Source organism: Sorex fumeus, unplaced genomic scaffold (assembly GCF_029834395.1).
Source record: "Sorex fumeus unplaced genomic scaffold, SorFum_2.1 ptg000063l, whole genome shotgun sequence".
NCBI lineage: Eukaryota > Metazoa > Chordata > Mammalia > Eulipotyphla > Soricidae > Sorex > Sorex fumeus.
In genome coordinates, this window is record NW_026606120.1 from 6,752,564 (window position 1) to 6,766,232 (window position 13,669).

The 13,669-nt window shown below is 44.1% G+C and overlaps 1 protein-coding gene across 3 annotated transcripts in view; it reads right to left on the reverse strand.

The window, feature by feature from the left end:
• CSNK1G1 (casein kinase 1 gamma 1) overlaps positions 1-13,669 on the reverse strand; it is a 161,797-nt gene that overhangs the window by 10,139 nt on the left and 137,989 nt on the right. For 2 of the 3 annotated variants that reach the window (XM_056127485.1, XM_056127484.1), the window contains exon 11: positions 5,078-5,182. The exons of the other annotated variant lie outside the window; for it this stretch is intronic. In XM_056127485.1, the coding sequence (XP_055983460.1) occupies positions 5,078-5,182 (105 nt within the window). The remainder of the gene's footprint in view (positions 1-5,077; positions 5,183-13,669) is intronic. 3 annotated transcript variants of the gene reach the window in all.

A 13,669-nucleotide genomic window follows, 5' to 3' on the forward strand; every position in this document is an offset into this window, starting at 1 on the left:
GTAGGCAATCAGACTTACGGGGGAAAACCAAAAATTCAATGATGTGATCATCAGAACTTGTACTAAATGCCTATTCCTTTACACTGGATGGAAACAATGTAATCCTCACCCAGTGAAAGCTATAAAACATACCCCCTCTCTATTTTTTTTAAATTTTTTGGTTTTTAGGCCACACTCGGCATTATTCGGTGATTACTTCTGGCCCTGTGCTCAGGGATTACTCCTGGCAGGTTCACTCCAGGGGACATATGGGAAGCTGGGGATGGAACTCTGTCAGTCACATGCAAGGCAAGTACCCTCCCCACTGTACAATTGCTCTGGCCCCTATATCCCTCTCTTTAATGCTACTCATTTAAGCTTCAATTACATGAAAACTCAGTAAGACGTTTAAAAACATCTTTTGAAAAAAACAACAGTGGCAGGCAGGGGGTGGAGGTTGGTAGAGAAACTGGGACCATTGGTACATGGGTGAAAGGTGTTGGAACATTATATGACTGAAATCCAGTTATGAACAACTTTGTAAATGTGTATAACACTGTGATTCAATTTAAAAAATTAAACATTAAAAAACAAACACTGAGATTGAGAAAACTAAATAATCATACTCTCCTTCAGACATTTCTTCATGGCTTTGACCACTGGTTAGCACTCAAATAACACAAGTATCATGTGCCCTCTAGTGAGAGGGAAGATAGTACAGACACACTTCCCCTGAAAGCTCAGTCTTCTTTTACGACCTTCACTGTCTCCCACTGCTCACTGCTGGTCCCCGAGCCTTGACTGACGGCTCTCAGTCCTGCTATCTGCCACTCTGGGTCCGACTGAACTTTTCTTGCTTGTGCAGCTGCTACTGCCACCTGGTTTCATTTCTAGCACATGAATCCTGTTCATGTGGATGCTGGGGAGTAGAAAAAAGGGACCTGCTGGATAAAACACTCTGCTATTAAAGACCCCGGTTGAAACATGGGAGAGAACCACTAAAGAATATAAAATAGGGGCTGGAGCCATAGCACAGCAGGTAGGGTGTTAGCCTTGCATGCAGTAGACCTGGGTTCTATCCTAGCATCCCATATGGTCCCCTGAGCACTGCCAGGAGTGATTTCTGAGTGCATGAGCCAGGAGTAACCCCTGTGCATCACCAGGCGTGACCCAAAAAGCAAAAAAAAAAAAAAAAAGAAGATAAAATAGTTCAGCCACTGTATGCTATTAGATAAGAAATTATTTATTTGAGACTATTATGTACAGGAAGGGGGGTTGAGAGAGAATTATACTTGAGTCAAGGTATAATACCAGGTAACAAGAATGAAAGTGGCACTGAATAGTAAATGAAATGAGACCTAGACTTAGCCCTGGATTTGAATCCCAGCTTCATTACTTACATTTTGTTATTGTTGCCAGATCCTCAGTCTCTTCTGGATCTGAACTGTGTGTAAGATGGAGAACTGTTGCTAACCTAACCAGGCAACTGTGCGGCATTTGCACTAAGTCCAAGTACAGTGCCATGGGACATGGAAATGGATGAATAAAAGCTTACTGTTCTTCTCCCTCAAGCAGTTTCTTTTGGTTTGGTTGGCCACACCTCAATGTTCCCGGGGCCCTCTGCATCCAAAGGATGTACACCAGACCCTCCCTCCAGAAAGTTTTTTCCTTTTCTCCCCCTCAGCTGGGGTCCTCATCACTTAATCTGCAAAAAATTTCCTGCATAAAGAGAAAATGTTGGGGCTGGAGTGATAGTACAGTGAGTAGGCCTTGCACGTGGCTGACCCGGGTTCGATTCCCAGTGTCCCATGTGGTCCCCTGAGCACTGCCAGGAGTAATTCCTAAGTGCAAAGCCAGGAGTAATCCCTGTGCATCACTGGGTGTGACCCAAAAAGCCAAAAAAATAAAAAGAGAAAATGTTTAGCAGAAGTCTTTGGGGGAGGGGGGTGGTATTTATTCAAAAAGGAAAGAATAGACAATATGAAAACAACTCACTGGCTATGCCCATAATTATTATTGATATTTGTTTTTTGGGTCACACCTGGTGATGCTCAGGGGTTACTCCTGGCTCTGTGCTCAAGGATTACTCCTGGCGGTGCTCAAGGGATCATATGTAGTGCTGGGGATAGAATCCAGTTTGCCAATGTGCTAGGCAAATGCCTTACTCAGTGTACTATCTCTCTGGCCTGTGTCTACAATTATTTTTAAACCAGAAACTTCTATTGTTCTTATTAACAAAACATGGTAAGAACTTTATACACTATCACAGAGATGGTCAAATAAATTTACATTAAATCTGTATTTAGCCAGGAAATACCCAAATTTCTGCCACTGAAAAAATTTAGCATCTCCAATTAATGAAATCATCCGCCATTATTTATTTGCTGATTCTGTTAAAAAGAATACTATAAAACAGTACCAATATAGCATTTTTGCCCCAAAAATTTATAACTAAAACTAAATTTAACAGGGGGCTGGAAAGATACTACAGGGGTTAATGTGATTGCTTTGGACTTGGCTGACCCAGGTCAGACCCCTGGAACCCTAATCCTTGAAGTCAGAGCCAGGAATAAGCCTTGAGAACAGCTGGCTGTGATCCTCAAAAAATTGTTTTTAGGGGCTAGAGCAATAGTAGAGCAGGTAGGGAGTTTGCCTCGCACGCAGCATCCCACATGGTCCCTAGAGCACCACCAGGAGTAATTCCTGACTGCAAAGCCAGGAGGAAACCCCTGTGCATTGCCGGGTATCACCCAAAAGGCAAAAAGCAAACAAAAACAAAAAAAAAGCTTTTGAAGAAAACAAACAAACCAAAAATACCCCTAAATTTAATGGCTGGAAGAAAGGAAAGAGAAAATCCAAAATGAGGGGTCTAGAAATAAGCCGACAGTTTTCAAAGAACACTATGCCCTAAAATCTTGCTTTTTTCCTTTACTCACAGGGCTGACTGGACTGAGGAGAACTTCTGCTTCCTACACCACTAACCTGGCTGAGGCCTGCCACTGGTGGCACCACGGGGCCTATTCAGGAACCAGGCCTGGGAGGCAGTGGGTCTCAACAGCCTCCACATCCAACCTGCACCATATTAAGGGCCCCCACCACAGCTCCTGAAGCATGAACAGCTGCACAACAGATACACTTAGCAAATGAGATACTGCTCACAGTCACATTCCTGTCATTCTGTGAGGATGGGCAGAGAAGAAAGGGAGCAGCCTTCAACCTAATCCCTCAGCATCTTCCGAGGGTCAATTACCAAGACTCATCCCTAGCACAGCAAGAACACTAGAAAACCGTGACAAAAACATGCAGAATCCCATAAAGATCAGTGAGCAAAAACAGCATCACCTGAGCAAACAACACAGAAACTGTCTTTAGTAACACCGTGATGAGGATGATAAATGAGTTCAAAGAAACAAGACAGGGAGTCAGCAAAGCATAAGAAAGTGTGAGAACAGAAATGAGAAAACTACAATCAGAAGTGACAGAAATGAAGGATGTAGTGATATAAAAAATGTCAACAGAAGTTGTGAACCGCAGAACAGATACAGCCAAGCAGAAGATCAAGGAGCTCCAAGATGAGAAGGTAGAAGGTGCCATAAAAGAGCAGAAGGTGGACAATAGTTTGAACAGAAATGAACAGCACACCAGAGAACTACAGAATGAGCTGAAGAGGAACAATATTAGACTCATAGGAGGCTGACAGGAAGGCAAATGTGATGAAGAAACAATAGTTAAAGAAATCATCAGTAAGAATTTCCCAGAGTTGAGGATTACAGACACCTAGATCCAAGAGGCCAATGAAAATTGACTCACCAGGAAAAAGTTGAGGACACCCTATACTTAAAACTGTTATTTAAAATAACAAAACCCAAAGAGAGAGAATATTGAGGATTTTATTTATTTATTTATTTTAAGTTTTGGGGCCATACCTGGTAATGCTCAGGGATTACTCCTGGCTCTGTGCTCAGGAATCACTCCTAGCAAATCACTAGAGCTCGGGGGACAGACCATACTCGGTGCTGGGGAACAAATCCAGGTGAGCCACATGCAAGGCAAGCACTTGACCCACTGTACTATCTCGCTGGCCCTAAGGCAGAATACTGGAAGCAGCAAGATAAAAAAAAAAAAAAAAAAAAAAAAGAGCTAAACTCAAAGAGACTCCAACCTGCTGACTTGTCCTAGTCCCATAGCTTCTGAAGCAAGAGTGACTGCTGGTCCCTCAGATTTTCTGAGCACAAATTGGGAGTACCCCTCACCCATTCCAGCAGAGGAAAATAATTTCCCAAGATCACACTTATTTTAGGAAGAAAAATAAAAATAGCACAACTTGTTGGGTGCTCACTCAGAAATGGCTGACTGGTACCAATTAACAGTCTCACCTTTTCACGGGCTGCAATACACAGCAAGGAAGGAACTATATGGGCACTTCTAGCTCCAGTGGTTTTCAACTTTCTTACACATGTGGGTTGGTACCAGTGCATGGCCATTGTATGAAAAATACTGCTCCATATTTTGAGCATGAAAGTGAGAGAAATAGATGAATGGTTTTCAACCATTTTACACCTATGGTCCTGTACCAATCCACGGACCAAGGATGAAAATCACTGCTCTAGTGGGCTAGAGAGATCGTAGAGTGGGTAGGGCTTTTGCCTTGCACGCCATCCAGGTTCAATCACTGGCAGCACATATGGTTCCCTGAACCCGCCAGGAGTGCTCCCTGAGTACAGAGCCAGGAGTAATTCCTGAACTCCACTGGTATGGCCCAAAAGACAACAAAAAGATAATCACTGCTCTAGTCCCTTATTTAAAAAATACATATTCTGTATATTTCAGATCTTTACATTTGTATGGTTTATGACAAATGGATAAAGTTTGTAGGATTAAATTGAATGCTGTGTCAGAAATCACATTTCTTAGTCAACAACAACAACCAAGACTCATTTTTAGTGGCTCTGAAGAGTCCACATGGGCAGAAAATTAGCATCCAGTGAACTACAGAAGAAGCTCACTCTGGCTCTAAGTTTCTATTCCAAAGGAAGCAAGCCAACACCCGAGCAGCTGGTCTGGAAAGGCCAAGAAAGGGCAGTAAAGGCAGTGGTACCTGCACTGATCCCCCATGGCGGTCTGCAGCCAAGTGAGATGTCAGGTACGAGGTCTGCCGGCTCGGCTGGAATTCCCACTCTCCTCGGCGTTCTGTTGATGTGGTCTGCTCAGGATTAGGAAGCAAGAGGGCAAGATACAGAAGGAAAGATAAAGCAACAGCAAGCAATAACAAAATCGTGAACATTAGTGACCCGAAGGATTTTGGGCTTTACTTTAATTCAGCAACAGCAGCACAGCACTGACAAAAAGTTAGCTTGGCTATTCTCATTCAAACATAGAACAAAAAGCACCAGAAGAAGGGAAAATACTGAAAGCTAGAATCAATTTTTTGTTTCCAAGTTAGTAAAACTTCAGTATCCACTACACAGATTCAATTCAGAATGCTAAGATTGTTGAACAAAGAAATTATAATACTTACTAACCATGTCTCTAAACAGGCAATGATTAGTATAGAAAAGTCTGAGCATTTTCCCCACATATAAGGAGTCTTCTGCTCTACTTACAGAGCTCTCACAGTAAGCAGGATTTTTGTTTTTTTCTGTTTCTTGTCGCACCCAACATGCTGAGGGACTAATCCTAGCTCAGTGCTCAGGAGACCATGTGGTGCAAAGAATTGAATCTAGGGCTCACACATGCAAAACATGCACTCTAGCACTCTGGCCCTTTGAGCTAGCTTCCTGGCTTTTAGAATGTGTCTTAGTTTCCTTCTTTGTTTTCATCCCTGATAGCTCCCCGTTACATATTCGATATGCCAAACACAGTAACAAGAAGTCTCACAATGGAGACGTTACTGGACCCGCTCGAGCAAATCGATGAACAACGGGAGGGCAGTGCTACAGTGCTACAGTGCTCAGGGATCATTTCTGGTGGGGCTCGGGGCATACGTGGTGCCATGGTCAAAGCAAGTGCCCCTCACCCACTGTACTATCTGCTTGGACCCTAGAACAGTGGTTGTTTTACCACCTGTCTGCAGACTGCAAGCATAAGCAGTCTAAGATGCGATGCTCTAGGACATTTCCTAGTAGAGACAGTGACCAGTGCAAGTACTGCAACATGGGTCTGTGACTGAAGAAGTAAAACATTTTTATTTTTGAGAAATATGGGGAGGAGGGTGGAGAGAGAGGGGGGGGAAGGGAGAGAGGGAGAGAGAGAGAGAGAGAGAGAGAGAGAGAGAGAGAAACAAGAGACAATATGATGTATGGCTTTCTCCAGAGCGAAAGAAATTGAGGATATAGGATACATCTCAGGCGAGATCTGGATAGAACTCTAAGATAGAGAACATGCCTGCAATATGCTTTATCTAAAAAGATGAACAAAAGTTATCTTTTTAAAAGCAGAGTGACGGGGGGTATGGTGCTGCCAGCAGGTCAGTCTGTACCTGTGAGGCAAGTGCATCAGCAGCCACATGGCGCCTTCAGACTTCCAGATACCCCAAAATTGCTGCTGTGCCTTTGGCTAGACCCCAAAAACTTGGGGCAAAGTTTACCAAGAAAGTAAACGGCCAAAAGTTAGGTATGTGTGAAACACACCCACAAACCACCTCCGGCTCAGCTATATAATTAGAGGCATGGCCTCTCTTGTTCCTGATTAAACTGCTTAATGGCCATGATCCCAGAGACTCAGAAACAAATCTCGAAACCCAGTGGCTTTTGGCAGAAATGCGTCCGGTCCCTGCAGTAGGTTACCGGTGCTGGGCCAACCCAGGTGGGAATAGGTTTTGTGCCTTGGTCTGTTCCCCTGGGCGGCCCAGTGGCCGCCATCCTTCAGAAGCCACTGGACAGTCAGGATTGGGCACAGGGACGAGACACGCAGGGCCTCATGGGATGTGGGGGGAGCCGGGCCTGTCCTCCCCACCCCCACGAGACCCCAAGTCATCGCCCACGAACGGCCTCTCTGGCTCCTCATCAAGCTGCTTAATGGCCATGATCCCAGTGACTCAGAAACAAATCTCGAAACCCAGTGGCTTTTGGCAGAAATGCATCTGGACCCCACAGTATGTTACTGTCGCCAGGCCACCCCTGGGAAGAAAGGTTGTTGTCACTCCGCCTGCTCCCCCTTGGCGGCTCAGTGGCCGTCAAACTCCAGAGGCCATTGGACAGTCAGGCTTAGGCCCGCAGTGACGAAACTTGTTGGGCCTCACGGGATTGGGGGGGTGGGGGGGGAGGCCGGGCCTGTCCTCCCCATCCCAACGAGACCCCAAGTCATCGCCCATGAATGGCCTCTCTGGCTCCTGATCAAGCTGCGTAATGGCCATGATCCTAGAGACTCAGGAACAAACCTCGAAACCCAGCGGCTTTTGGCAAAAATGCGGCTGGACTCCGCAGTAGGTTACTGTCACTGGGCCACCCCAGGGGGGAAAGGGTGCTATCCCTCTGCCTGCTTCCCCCTGGTGGCTAGGTGGCTGTCATCCTCCAGAGGCCATTGGACAGTCAGGCTTGGGCCTGCAGTAACAAAACTTGTTGGGCCTCACGGGATGGGGGTGGAGCCGGGCCTGTCCTCCCCACCCCAGAGAGACCCCAAGTCATCGCCCATGAACAGCTTCTCTGGCTCCAGATCAAGCTGCTCAACGGCCATGATCCCAGAGACTCAGGAGCAAATCTCGAAACCCAGTGGCTTTTGGCAGAAATCCCTCCAGATTTAAGTGTTAAAATTTTGGAATTTCAAAATCACATGACCCTACTGCAGCCACGGACATCATATGTTATTCATAACCAGCAATAGAACACAAATTATCTACTGTTGCCTTTTCAGCAGATCTGAGTGTTGGGGTAAAATCTCAAATAATAATGGTGGGTCTGGGGTCAAAATATTGAATGTATTTCAAAGTAGAGAGAGATCAAAGTAGAGAGAGAGTAATGTGGAAATCAAAGTAGAGAGATCAAAGTAGAGAGAGAGTAATGTGGAAATCATCTGCCCCACAGGTAGGGGGAGGGCGGGGAATGGGGGTATACGGGGGTTTTTGGTAGTGGAGAATGGGCACTGGTGAAGGTACCGGGTGTTTCATTGTATGACCGAGACTTAGACCCGAAAGCTTTGTAACTGCTCTCACGGTGATTCAATAAATAAATTTATAAAAAATTTTAAAAAAAGTAAGGTGGAGTTCGTGCACAATTCAATCAGCTAATCAGTGGCTGAATAAATGGCAGTACTCCTACATTAAAAAAAAAAGCAGAGTGACATAACATGAAGGTTAAAGGATGCATGACTTTAAAAAGGCTACCAAGAAATAAATGTATCCTGGCAAGCTACCTGACATATTCGATATGCCAAACACAGTAACAAGTCTCACAATGGAGATGTTACTGGGCCCGCTCGAGTAAATCAATGAACAATGGGAGGACAGTGCTACAGTGCTACAGTCTACCAAGAAATAAATGTAAAGGCTAGAATATTTTCCTGATTCCTGTGGCAAATAGCTTCTAGTTTGGAATGAGCAGGGCTTACTCCTGCCTCTGTGCTCAGGGGAACATACGCAGTGCAGGGGATTGAGCCAGGGTTGGGGGTGTTCAAGGCAAGTGCCTCAAGCTCTATACAATCTCTCTGGCCCTGTCGGCATTTCTTGAAAGGCAAAAGTTCATATTACATGTGTAAGTCACAGGAATTTTAAGTAGTGGGAACTCCTAGAGGAAATAAATGCTCTAAACTCCTCAGTTGTGGGTCAGAGAAAGAGAAAGCAAAGGGCTGAGAGCACTAGTACTGATGGTCTCCGAGCACTGCTGGGAGCAACCCCGAAGTACTGGCAGGTAGGGCCCCAAACCAACTAACAAGAAGATCTTCAGCCCTACCTGCATTACCTTTTAGGAAATGCTTGGGTTAGTAAGTAGTAGGTGAATGAGGAAAAAACACCATAGCAATCTAACTAGAATCAACATTAATAAATGAAACTAACAAAAAGTACGTAAGGAAAAACACAGAGGTCTGTTGATTTTTTTTTTTTTAAATGTCAGTATCATAGAAGACAGTGAATTTCAGCTGTCTGTGGGCCAGAGTCAGCCTGCAGTATAAAAACTAAGAATCAGGGGTGGGGAAGCATGTGTGTGAAAAACAGACATCCATGCAGTGGGTGGGGCTCCCAATAACCAGGCAGTATGCAGTGATCTTGCCATCCAGTACTGTAAACCTAAACATAATGTAACGACAATATCTAAGTTATGATTTGATAAAACCTCTTTTAGTTTTTTGTTTTTGTGCCACGTCCAGTGGTACTTAGGGCTCAGTACTCAAGAGATCATTCCTGGTGGGCTTAGGGTACCATATGGGGTGATAGAAATCGAACCCAGGTCTACCCACTCTTCTACCTTAGTAAAAAAATACCTCCTACACCCCCATGGAAAGATGATGAAGATAGAGACTACTCCAGAATTCTCAAGTTTTCCCTGCCTCAGATTCAGGATGTAGACTGAAATAAAAAAAGTATTGAAGAATGAACAGAGACTTAAAAAAATTTTTTTTTCTTTTTTGTGATGTTAAGATCAAACACAGGGTCTCACACATGCAGAGCAGACACTCTACCACTGAGTCAGACTGTGGCCCTGGCGGGGGAAAAAAAATACAGAACAAACAAGAGCAGAAGTGATGAGACTAGGAGAAGCTAAAAATTGTATTTTATTTCAGTTTTGTACTTGCTTGTTCCAATGTCCCTCCGGGGGTTAAGGGTCCGTAACTGAGGAACAGCAGCCCGTTCCCACTGAGCTCAGGGGTGGCAGGTGGCAGGGCCAGTGCGCAATCTCTGCACCTGAGCTCCTGCTACACAGCAGGCGGCCAGCTATGAACTCACGGGCAGGCCAGGAGGAAGCAAACTGTGCCTGCGAAAAGCCATCTATCCCTTCAACTAGCAAACCCTGAACCTTGCTGAAAATGAAGCAGTATTCTGTGAAAGGAAGGAAATGGAGAATTAATCACTATTGCTCTTCTAAGGCTTTACAAAATAATACCCATACTATGACGACTTTTGACCATCTTGGCTACCTGATCTAACGTCCCTGTTGCGATGCACCTAACAAGCCTCACACAGTTAAGGACATAAAGGCACCAGCCCATAATATTTTTGAAGGCTTGGTATATTCCTCAAGTTCAAATTCCTTTTAGAGTCTAGATAAATCTAAACTAGTCTGTAACTCAGTATGATTGAACATTTCCAAGTTTCGTTGTTTCTTTCGTTAATGTTAAGACACAGTTTAAACAAGGCTTTCCCAGAGGAATGAGGGATCAGTTTAACTGATCTCTGATTCATATTTTCTTGCTAGTCATACTTGGGACTTTGCAAAAGAACAATTTACCTAGAAGAGCTTAACAAAGAATAAACTCCTATTTTTAAAATATATATATAGGGACACTCCTAGTCATGCTCAGGGGACCCCAGGGCAACTTCTGGTGATGGTACACCTGGCAGGGCAGGCCTGACTGGTATTAGGCCCAGCAGTGCCATGTTGTGCGTGGGTCTGGTAGTGAGGCCCTATGACATGGGTCTCTGGATCAATCTCGGGACCACCCTGAACCATCTGACCCACCCCAAAGAATAGCCTCTTTTCTTTAAACATATGCTACTCATATAAAAATAATATTTTGGAATCCATTATTATCAGTGTAGTGTAACATGTCTGGTAGAGTTTAATAGTTCTTAATAGTCATTAATGACTTTTTATGATCTCAAAACAAATTCTATTCCCTGACCTTCTAGGTCAAGTCCCCTTGCTTTATATGCCCACAGAAAATCTACCAAATACAAGGAGTCACTGGAAGATAAGAAAAGTCTGAGAATGGCAAAATGAGAACCTTAATGACTTCCATTTGCACAGCATTTACTTGAGTAAGGATTTTCATAAGCATAGATTTGGGGGGAAGTACAGAGGGGGTGGGGGGTTGGGCCATACCCAGCAGTGCTCAGGACTTACTCCTGGCTTTGTGCTCAAGGATCACTCCTGGTGGGGCTAGGGGACCATCTTGGATTCTAGGGACCAGACTGTGGAGCTTCGTGCAAGGCAAACAGCTTACCTGCTGCACTATCGCTCTGGCCCCACAGCTTAGACTTAAAGTTCTGACAGTGCAGAGCGTTGCTGCATTCTCATTCCAGTCAACACAATTAAGTCTACATCTGATGTGTTGAACAAGCAAATACCTTCGACAGCACAATGTAGTACAATCTAATATTGGATCTCTGGGTAACGACAGGACTTACTTCCTGATTGAATTTGATCAGAGAATATAAGGGAAGCATTGCCAGGTAGAAATAAGCAGAACGATTAAAGTTTTCATCCCCTTGCTGATGGGTGGTAATGCAGAGTTCTTTAGAGAGGAATCAGAGTCACAGCAATGTTTACCATCTTTGGAACTGGGAAAGGACAAATACCAAAAGTAAAATGATAACTAACATAACTGGAATCTTTCTAAATGGATCTAGCAGTTAAGAATATTTCATGCATACAAACTCAAGGATTAATTACAGTTCTCTAAGAGCTGGGTAAAAATGAATTTAAAAAAGTTAGTATTAATAGTTTTTAAAAATTGATCTATGGAGCCAGAGAGCACTGTCAGGAGTAACTCCTGAGAACAGAGTCAAGAATATCTCCTAGGAGATATTGCATAATATCCAAAAATAAAAACCAAAAATTTAAAAAAAAAACCACAAAAGCCAAATGGCTGTGGACACAGCTCAGTGGCCCCGCATGTGTGAGATCTTGGATTCAATACCCAGTACATCACCCAACTGTAGCACTGAAGCACTCCTCCCATTGTTCATCGATTTGCTTGAGCAGGCCCAGTAACATCTCCATTGTGAGACTTGTTGTTACTGTGTTTGGCATATCGAATACGTCATAGGTAGCTTGCCAGGCTTTGCCATGCAGGCAAGTAGCTTGCTGGACTCTCTGAGAGGGGCAGAGGAATCGAACTCAGGTTGGCCGGGGTCGGCCGCGTGCAAGGCAAATGTCCTACCCGCTGTGCTATTGCTCCCACATCCAACAAAAATATAAAGAAATAATAGACAACTTCAGTAAGTTTATATGGTGAGTTTAAATGTAATTCTTCGGGAACCATACTTGGGGGTCTTTTATTACAACTAGCAACCGAACAGTACAGTTCAATGTGCCTAGAAAGCAAAGCAAAATAGCTCCTGAAGATTTTCATGTGGTAAAGGAAGAAAGCTAATGCAATTAGCAGAATGTATTCTGCAACGAAAATCTGCTGTAACTGTTGCTGTTGTTTTTATGTATTTGGGGCTTTTGGGCACTCATGGGTGCTTGGGGGATACTCCCAGTTCTGACTGTGCTCTGGGGACCAAGCTGTGCCAACGATCAAACTGGGGTCAGTCACATGCAAGGCAAGTGCCTTAACCCTTTAGCCTTTTGGCCTGTGGTTATTACTTTAAGGGTCATACCAGGTATTGCTAGCTCTAGCAGTAACGATGCTTGGTGAGCAACAGAGCCACAGTTGGTGCATACTGGGGTTTGTGTGAGTCACAAAGAACCAGGGATGGAACCTGGACCTCACATATGTTCAGCATGTGTCCTACCATTTCAGCAACCTCCAAAATTTCTATTAAAAAAATCTTATTTTATTAATATTCATCATTTGAAGAGTCATACAATTACTAAATACCTACCAATACAGACACCTTTTTTGAGGTGTTGGGGACACAAAGGTGACAAAAAAAAAAATCTCTGCTTTTACAAGGCTTACATGTGAGAAAGCCGAGGACCCAGAAAGACTAATTATGTTCGGAGCTTTGGGGTAAGGAAAAGCAGATTTGAATCTCCACTGCCTTCCCTTCCTTTCTAAAGGACTAATGGCACCTGCTAATCCCCAGCCTCACTGCTCTACCACACATGGGCAGACTCACCCAGAGGAAAGAGGCTCTTCGGTGCTATCATCAATGTCATCGCCATACCTTGACTTCCAAATATCTTTCTGGTTGGGACCAGAGAGATAGTAGAGGCATCATTTGGTTTGCATATGGCTGAGTTCAATCCCCATATCCCTTATATGGTTCACCAGGAGTGACTCATTAGCACAAAGCTCTGAGAGCCACTGGGTGTGGACCCACATCTCTTCCTTCCTCACCCCATCAATATCTTTTTGGCTTTCGCTTTGAGAGGAATTGTCTGCCTGAAGACATATTCAGTTGGAACACACTGCTAGTGTTTCAAACTCAAGATACAAACTCAAGCTCTAATTAAGTCTTATTTGTAGTGATAGTACCACACTGCCTCCAAAAATACCTCAACTTAAAAATTTCGGCAGATTTGATTTATCTTTCTTTCTCCTTCAACCCTGACACCTATGTGGGCTGCCAACTCTGACAGGTTACACCCTGGCATCTCTTTTCCATTCCATCTCGTTTTCCTTTCTTTTGTTTTGGGCACCAGGAAATGCTCAGGGCATACTTCTGGCTCTCCACTCAGGGATCACTTCTGGCAGTGCTCAGGAGACCATATGAGATGTCAGAGATTGAACCTAGGGTAGCCTCGTGCAATGCAAGCACCCTCCCTGCTGTACTATCGCTCCAGTCCCATCCACCTCTTTTTCACTGGTCTTCCTTTACCTCTGAAACAAACTTCTTATCTGCTAACTCATAAGACTTCATTTCTACTTT